General features: G+C 30.6%; 2 protein-coding genes across 2 annotated transcripts; one reads left to right on the forward strand and one right to left on the reverse strand.

The window, feature by feature from the left end:
• The first annotated feature begins 3,012 nt into the window (after nt 1-3,012).
• Nucleotides 3,013-4,457, forward strand: LOC112706987 (mitogen-activated protein kinase kinase kinase 18-like). The gene has a single exon (XM_025758530.3). It carries the CDS (start codon nt 3,162-3,164, stop codon nt 4,413-4,415), a length of 1,254 nt encoding a protein of 417 aa, XP_025614315.1. The 5' UTR covers nt 3,013-3,161; the 3' UTR covers nt 4,416-4,457.
• Nucleotides 4,458-7,526: 3,069 nt separating this feature from the next.
• Nucleotides 7,527-9,664, reverse strand: LOC112706988 (uncharacterized). The gene is made up of 2 exons (XM_025758531.2): nt 9,054-9,664; nt 7,527-8,225 (listed from the first exon to the last, which is right to left on the reverse strand). The coding sequence occupies exons 1-2, from the start codon at nt 9,340-9,342 to the stop codon at nt 7,852-7,854; spliced, it is 663 nt and encodes a 220-aa protein (XP_025614316.1). The 5' UTR covers nt 9,343-9,664; the 3' UTR covers nt 7,527-7,851.

The following is a 9,664-nucleotide window of genomic DNA, read 5'->3' on the forward strand; positions in this document are numbered from 1 at the left end:
ATTTTCGATTATTCTCACTTTTCATTGTGTATTATGACCCTTTCACTTTTTGAAAGCTGCAAAAATATCCATTCATCACATGTCACACCCCAAAAAATATCATCCCTAGAGATATTATTTGCTCATCTACTTTGAAAGACATTCTATACTTTATCATCGTATATGCCAATATTTGTTGCGAAGCTTCGCTCATTTAAAAGAAAAAGAAAAAAATGCTTATAATTTAAATCATTGGAAAAGGGAAACTAGATATGCTTACAATTTAAATCATTAGAAAAAATAAAATAAAATACTGTTTTGATTTTTAATATTTTAATTAAGTTTTAATTTTATTTCTGAAATATAGGTTTTTATTTTAAATATTTTATTTCGTCCTATTTTAATTATTTAGTCAAATATAAAAAAATTTTCCAACGCTATTTTCTTTATTATAGTTCTTTTTAAATAGTGACAAAAATTATAACTATAGTTGTCATAGTGATGATTATAGTGATTTAAGAGTGAAAGTATAATAATAATAATAATAATAATAATAATAATAATAATAATAATAATAATAATAATAATAATAATAATAATAATAATAATAATAATAAAGGAAATGGATTTTTTTTAGAAAAAAATTAGTTTTAGTCGAAAAATAAAATAAAACAAAATAAAATATTTGGGGTAAAAATATAATATTTTAAATATTAAGAATAAAATTAAAATATAAATAAAATAATATTTTATCGTTGGAAAAAAGAATTAATAGATCTGCTTACAATTTAAATAATTAGAGAAAGGAAACTATTTCAAAGATAAGGATCAATATATTTACAACTAGAGTCAACCGAAAAAAAAAAAAAACTATTTCCTCAATTTAAAAAATTTTGATCCAAATCAAATATCACCTAGTCAAATATGTGAAAACAACCATAATGCCAACCAAAATTAAAGATTGTTAAATGTTCTATAAATTATAATAGAAAGATAGAAACCACTAATATTATTGTTAGTGGAGGCAGATCAAAATTAAGCATAATAATTAAGTTACACCGAACAAGGCAAAATGAAATGAATATTTTCTCTTAATGGATTTTGACTTGTAACGAAACCATGCCCCTTCATTAGTTGACTAATACTCTTTGCTCAACCATAAAGACTTGTAATTTGTCAAGCTTAATATGTGTTCACACATTAGCACCAAGTTCCATTAAAAAACATAAAGAAAAAGATAAAACAATAGATACTGAAGTTGAACTATTTTGGTGGTTCAACCCACCCTATATTAATTTTTTTGAGTCTAGCTAAGTATGCAATACAAAGCAAGGAATCCAACCCTATTGATTGTCCATCTAAACTTACCTAACCAAAATTCTAACCTCACTAACCCCTTAAATTGCACCAAACTAAATTCAAATCCAAATCTGAATTAATTCACTGTTTTCACACTCAGAAGGCTTAAAAGCTTAAAACTTGTACACGTGCACATTATCCAATCCATTACCGACTAAGAAGCCCTTAGCCACCCAAATTTGAGCACGTCTTATACTCTCACTCCAAGGGATAGTAACCTAATATAAAAGGAACCAGAAAAAAAAAAAAATTACAACTCCCGAGTTGTGTTATTTAGTGTACTTAATGTAACATTTGATTTTTTTTTTCAATTCTTTTTTTTTTAATGTTATTAATGAGATACCAAGATTGAGATGCTTTAAATAATTCACTCTTTTTTTTTAAAATAATTTTTACTAGAAGCATTGATTAAGATTTACAGTATTAAATTTCTTTTGAAATTTTTAGCCCATTGAACATTTTTTTTACTCAAAAGCTTCTAGTTTTAAAATATTAAACAATGCATTTAACAAACTTTTTAATAAAAAAATTACTCAGAATTTTAGCTATAATAAAAATGAATTGATCAGGTTCAAACAAAATTAATTGAAGGTTAGTTAATTATACAAATACTAGTGCTATGGATAAAATATATAATTCTTGAATAATACATGTCAAATAATATAAATTAGACTTTGGTTCAGTTTGGATAAACAATTTAAATAAATTTAAAAAATTTTTAAAATATAATTTTTTTTATTAATAATAACTTATAAATAAGTTATTTTGTATTTGAATTTTTAGTTATAGAAATACTTATTTCAAAATTGTAACATTTGGATAAATGGTTCAAAATATAATTTTTTATACAAGAGAATGAATATTAAAATAACGATAATAATAAATATTTGTTAATATTAAATGTTAATTTTACATAACCTAATCACTAAAATTACGATTAGATAATTTATTCTTTATTTGTTTTCTTATTAGCTCCAAGTGAATAAAAATATTTTTTTTATGTGGTGAATAGTAATAAAATTCTAATTCACACTAATTTTAATGACAATGCCAAAGAAATTATTGTATAGTTAATATTTAGTGTTTTATTGTGTATGATATAGTAAGTAGAAATAAAAAATAAATATAAAATGTGTTATATATGTTTTGTTATTGTTTTTTATTTTTATTACTCTTACTAAAACTCCCTCCTTTTTTATTGGAGTGAAGAAGTTATTTTAACATCTATAAAAGAAAATTACAAGTTATATAAAAATAAAATCATATGAAAAAAATAAAATTAAAACTGAAATTTTATATCACACAATGTTAAATATAAATTTAATAATAAAAATAGAATAATAAAATAATAAAAAAATACTTTAAAAAATATATAAAATAAGTGATTTAGATAAAATATTGTGTGAAAATAATAGTGCAAGATTGGTACATCCAATAGATAAAACTCAAAGAATTATTTGTATTCATATGATGCCATATGATTACATGCCTTTACAAAAGACAATTAATTTAAAGTATAATATTTCATATAATTTGTTGTGGCTCCAGGATCATCTAAAATTTCATTTTCTTTTAAAACAAATTAAAAATATTTCTAAGTCTAGAGAGAGAAAAAGAAAGTGCCAACCAAATAACCAATTAAGTAAACCAACCAATAAAAGGACCCTCTTAACTTCAAAACTCAAAGTGCCTTCCGATCTCTCTTACTATATATAAAGGCTGCAATAACATTACCAAAGACTCTGCAGCACTCTGCACCAAAAACAGAGCCTCTAAATCCACTCTTCAATATTTTTTTTTCTCAATTAAAAAACACAAAACAGATGGAGTGGATTAGAGGCCAAATCATAGGCCAAGGCTCCTCAGCCACCGTATGCCTAGCTGGCACCACCACCTCTGCCGCCGTCTGTGCCGTCAAGTCAGCAGAGCTCTCACAATCACAACACCTCCAAAGAGAACAAAAAATCTTGTCCTCACTCTCTTCACCACACATAGTAACCTACAAAGGCTTTGATATCACAAAAGAGAAAAGCAAGCTCATGTTCAACCTCTTCATGGAGTATATGCCCCATGGAACACTCTCTAGCCACGGTGGCCGCCTCCTGGAGCCAGCGATCGCACACTACACAAAGCAAGTTTTAAAGGGGCTAGAATACTTGCACTCAAGAGAGTTGGTGCATTGTGACATAAAGGGTAGTAACATCCTTGTTGGTGAAGGTAACTGTGTCAAAATTGCTGACTTCGGATTAGCAAAGAGCCTAAATGAGTCAGCCGGGGTGCCACTGGCTGGCACCCCGGCTTTCATGTCGCCGGAGGCGGCTCGGGGGGAGGAGCAGGGGTACCCTTGTGATGTTTGGGGAATTGGATGCACTGTGATTGAGATGGCCACTGGTAGTTCACCATGGCCTAAAGTTAAGGACCCTGTTTCAATGCTGTACCATGTTGGATATTCCGGTGAGGTTCCTGAGATTCCGGGGTTTCTTTCTGAAGAAGCAAAGGATTTCTTGGAGAAGTGTCTTAGGAGGAATCCAAGAGAAAGATGGAGTGCTAGCCAATTGCTGAATCATCCATTTCTTGGGGAATTCAGTTCCAAAGATGGTGATTGTGTTCTTGGGGAATCCAATAGTTCATCATGGTCTCCTACTAGTATTCTTGATCAAGGATTTTGGAATTCTGTGGAGGAATCAGAATGCCCCATCGCTGGGGATTTTGTTCAAACATGTTGTGTGCATTCCGCTTCCGATAGGATCAAGAAGCTGACTTTGTGTTCTGGTGACCCCAATTGGAATTGGGAAAGTGAGAATTGGATCACAACTAGAGGGAATAACAATAACGAGAGTTCTTGTTCTTGCATTGGTGGATCAATGATAGCTTCAAATTCAGCTAGTGATTGTTGGTATGAGGTGGAGAAAAGTAATCATAATAATAATAATAATAATGACGATGATAATGTTATTAATAGTAATTGTAGAATTAATAGTTGTTTTTATGAGGATTTTAAATGTAGGGATGTTAGGGTCGTAGTAAATAGTGTCAATTTTCAGAAAATGCATCCTTTGACATTAGATATTTTATAGTAATTCAATTACACATTGAATTGAACTTCTTCCTTTTTTTAATTCTCAACGTGCTATTAGATTTTAATAGGTGTTGCAGTTAATGTTCTACGGCCTTTCACGGCTACATGCCTAACTCTTTATTTTGTTTGGTGGGCATGTTGGGTTTAATCTCCTTCACAATTCACACCGTGCAAAATTCAATATATATATACACACATTAAAAACGGAAAACGATAAAAGTGTTTTCACAGTTAAATGCTTTTTTATCTAATAATAGTAAGTGCAGAGAAAGTAAGGTTCATAGTTTAATTTAATAATAATAGAATTAGTGTCTGATAGACATTCTTTTCCGAGGTGAAGCTATAGAAATATTAGAAGGAATAAAAAATATTTATATAATAAAATAAGACTAATAAAATTTTAAAAAGAGTTAAATTGAAATTTATATATAATTTATATTTATATATAAAAAATTAAAATTAGAAGAGTCATTGTTTTTCTTTGTCAAACGTCCGCCCCTGATTCTTTTATATACAAATAGAATGAGTATAGAGATTAAAAAATATATTTTTAATTAGTCAACTTTCTATTATAAGATAAATTTTTAACCCTTATTTTTTGAATAATTTAAAATTTAAAAAAATTGATTAATCGAAAAAAATTAACCCCTTACACGAACTCATGCAAATAATATATATAGTGTTGATGTGAAAAACAAAAAACAATTACATCATTATCCGATTAAATTCCCTTTTTTTAAATGATAACTTAAGCAGACAGAGGAGTAGTTGAGTCCATAGTCTAACAATTATCTTTTGTATATCTCATCTGGGGTTTTAATTTATATTTTTCTCTTCCAATTATTTTTGATATAGAATGCATTTCTATTGGTAGTATATAAATGAAAGTTTTTCAGTTGGGTGAAATAGTTAAATGGTAATAATAATAATAATAAGTGAGAGAAATAGAATATGGTGGGCAGGGGAGGCCACACAATTGGGTTAGCTTTATAGCATACTATACATGAGAATTAACACACACAAACCTAATATTCTTTATTTGTGTTGGTTGATTCAATGTGACATTAAAACTTAGGGAACCAAGGTTAGTGCAATGTCCCAATATTTGTTCCCATTGGTGGTTCTATTTTCTCTTTAGCCATCGTGAGGACACTATTTATCAGCCCTAGGCACTGGCACTTGGTGAATGGTGGGTCTATAATTAATCTCCAAACCTTCCAATTAGTTAGAAGGTAAATCTACTCATGAATTTGTGCCTCCTTCTCTTACCAAACCTGCATTACACAACAGGTCCCAGCTTTTAAAGCAAAGCGAATATGCATCAAATATTACGTTTGGTGGGTTTTCTGTCAATTCCAATACACCAAGATAATGCTAATAATAATAATATAAATTATGATAATGCAAATAGGACAAGTTGAAAAACTTTGGGGTAGTGTGATTTGGTCAACCCCCGCTAGTCAATTTAAATATAAATCAAACTTTTGATCTCTGTGTGGTTAGAGAATAGATACAGTTGTTGTAGTTGGCCACGATTTAAAATTTGTGAATGTTAGTTTGGTCAATCAAGGCACTTTCAAAATTCGAATTCTTGTATTTTTAATTTTATTACCTAAGGCTTCTATAAGACTATAAAGACTATAATATTGACACTATTGTGATGCCCCTCTTGGGAAGAGCATCTATGCCCAACTTTGGGCTCAAATTGTTGAGAATTGAAGTTGTATTTGTTCTTTTAAGCACATCCATACAAATAAGCTCAAGTTTTATTTATTTTTCTGTAAATGATTAGGATTCTTGTGTTGATTGTCACATATGGATATGGATATGGGAATTCTAGATTTGTAGTTGTAAGTGCTTGTGCCAGAAATGAATATGTGGCAATTTGCTAGAGAGGTTACGCAATAGAAAAAGTAAAAGAAAAGAGAACAATCTTGAACCGCATGGAGATAGAGGTGCCGAGAACAAATAGGTAGAATCTGCTTTAAGCATGCTTCAACCTTATAAATTTGTAGCCATAAAAAACACAATGGCATACCCAGCCAAATGGTAAATTAATTTTTTTTTTTAAATGAACCATCTATGTTGAAGTCTCATGCATGATTTACATTTATCTTTGGTCAAACCTACATACTTTACCAAAGGAAATTCAATATTAACTATTATTATTATTAGTAATTTGGTCAACTTTATTATTATTATTATTATTATTATTATTATTATTATTATTCTTATTTGTCAATATGGATTACCTTGTTGATTTATTTTTGAGTAAAAAAGCAAAAAAGGAAGAAAGAGTTATAGGGAGGTGAGCAAGGCTACACAGAATGACAGAAACAAGATACAAATTAATGTAATTTATATGACAAATTCTCATCAACTCTGATCATCGAATTCCTATGACTATAGGTACCACAAAACAACACGATTTTGAGTCATTGATAAAGAAAAACTAAGTGAAGTAACCATCTGATTCAAATTATCCAAAAACCATCAACCAACATTGTCACAGTTGAGAACTCGCATAGTATTTTCAAGTTATGTCTTTATCCATCTCAAATTCTCAATCACCCTTCTTACCTGCTACACAAAGAAATTACAATACCACGTGTTTACTATTAATTTCTTTACTTTTCTTTTTGGTCTTACTACACTCACCCACACTAGAACTAGAAAGGATCCTATTTTCCACTTCTGATATTTGAACTCTGGTACAGCTTGACAAGAAACCTACAAATCCTCTCTATCTGTACCAAACCTCAGCTGTTATTAATTTCTTTGCTTAAAAAGAGCATCAATATTTTTTTTGGTCAGTTTATATTCAATTTGGCCCACTTATTATGCCCAATCAAAACTAATATATGTTGGGTCTTATAATAGGCCTGTAATCCAAAGCCCGTATTGTATTTCTGCGCTGTATATGACAACACAAGAGTGATTTGAATATCCAGTGGAATAGATGGCTAAGCAAGAAACTAATGAAATGAAAACTTCCACTGATCACAGTGGCATACGAGTTAGCATGAATTTTAACTTTTCAAAACCAGTTCAATATGAGTTAGAATTGAACTAGAATAGTTTTTAATCACCCTATCTATTAGGCACAATATTTTAACTATGCTGCTTCACATTTGCTTTTCTGTTTTTTAAACCAGGGTTACAAACAGACAAAAGACTTTTATGAATTACTATTACTAGAGGAAAGAGTTGTAAATTGCAGACTAATCTCTATTAGCTTTCACAATATACTTCCTTCAATGTTAAAAAACGCATAACATACCATGATTTATAAACAAAATTTTGAATACATTTATACTGTACTCAAGTATTCTAGTTCCCTATATAAATAGCATGCGCCTTACAAAAGCAAGCAGCCAAATCAAAAGGAGAAAAATTGCTTTGCGGCATTCATATTTGGACATTCACATTCACATTCACATGTTCTTTTTGTTATCAACATGGGAAGAAGTACCTTCCAACTGACTCCGAATATTCTGATTATCTTCCAAGAGGCGATCATATTCCAAAAGTAGACCCTCAGATTGCTTCTTAAGAGCCTCTACCTCACCTTCCAAGGCCTTCACCCTACTTCTTTTCGCCTCGCATTCGGATTCCAATTGCTTTACTTCAAGTCTCATTGTGGCGATTTCTTCCATCAATGCCTTTTGTTCCTCTGCACGGGCAGTTTTACCTTCCTCAAAACTCCGATTCTGTTTCTTTGCAGCCTCCATGGCCTTCCTAAGTACACGAAGCTCTCGAATGTAATGGTGCAATCTGTCTATCATTAGAGCGAGGAACAGCACAAACCCTGCACACATCATTTACACTAAAAATCATCAACTAAACCGAGGGCTACTTTTGGTATCCATTGCTAGCACTGCGTTTGTTTATAAAGATAGGACACTAAAACATAGATACAGAGACACAAAATCGTGTTTCACAAGTGAGACATGGACAGACCTTGTGTTCTGAGACATAGAATTAGTATATTTTGTGTCCTTTTGTTTACATAAAAAACACAGAAACAACTTATCTTTTTATTTTTTTCTTTATTATCACTATTAAATTTTCATAATTATATCTTTTATTATTTTATTTTTTATTCTAAATTTTGTGTGAAGAAAAAAAAAATAAATTAAACTTTTTATTATTTGTTTTATTTTATATTCAGTTTAACAAAACACAAAAACAGTATGTTTGTGTCTTTGTCCTTTGTGGCCTGTTCTCACTATCTTATCTTATGATGTTCTCAAAACTAAACGTAGTCTTTAAAGGTGGAGCTTTATTATTTAAATTTAACTGAACCCTGGATCCAGCAATTCCTTCAGGGAAGAATACCACCAACTAAAGCAAAACAACCAATGGAAACTGAACTTGAAAACACTGAATGATTCAATAATATCTACACAGAAGTATAGAACCAAAATTCAACAGCAATCAACATATGCAAATTTTTTGCTATCCCAAATCGGCAAATTGTTCCGCTCAAGAAACAAAAAATCAGAATACGTTTTAGCTAGATTCTAATTCTAACACTAAACCATACCCACAAAATACCCGTTTCATAATTCAATTCCCCATTAAAAAAAATCAAAAGACTAAATTCAGTGAGAGAGCATATAATAAATAGGAATACCCATGAGAGAAGCTTCTAGAATGTGTTTTGACAAGAGGACTTGGTCGGTGGGGTTGATGACGCCAGCTTCAAGATCAAACATGCGGCTCCTGATCTCAGATATGCTGTAGAGAGAGGAGGCGAGCACCACAGCCACGGTACCCGCCACCGTCTTCACCACAACGGGACCCCTACCGCGCTTGAGACGATCAAGGGTGACGATAACAACCTTCCTCAGTGGGGACTTGAACAGAAAGCTCAGTATCACAATTGCCTCTCCCAATATCACTCCATATAGAAGGTGCAACATCTTCTCTCTTTTGTTCCGTTAAAACCCTAGAAAACTTCCAATTTCGGATTCTGAGGATCAATTGAATTTGGCAACGAGTAGATTCTCAATTATTAACAAGTCAGAGAAGCAAATTCTACTATAATACGCGGAATTAAGAAAAAACACGCGTCAAATATTCAAATGTTTAAATATTGAATTTTTTCTGTCTCTTTTAAATCAACATTTAAAAAAAAATTAGTGTAATAAAATTAAATAAGTCCTTATTCAACTTGTAGCATTAATAACTATAGATTTTATGATTAAAAACTTTGTTAATATAAGTTTTGTTCATCGAATTAAT

Source organism: Arachis hypogaea, chromosome 8 (assembly GCF_003086295.3).
Source record: "Arachis hypogaea cultivar Tifrunner chromosome 8, arahy.Tifrunner.gnm2.J5K5, whole genome shotgun sequence".
NCBI lineage: Eukaryota > Viridiplantae > Streptophyta > Magnoliopsida > Fabales > Fabaceae > Arachis > Arachis hypogaea.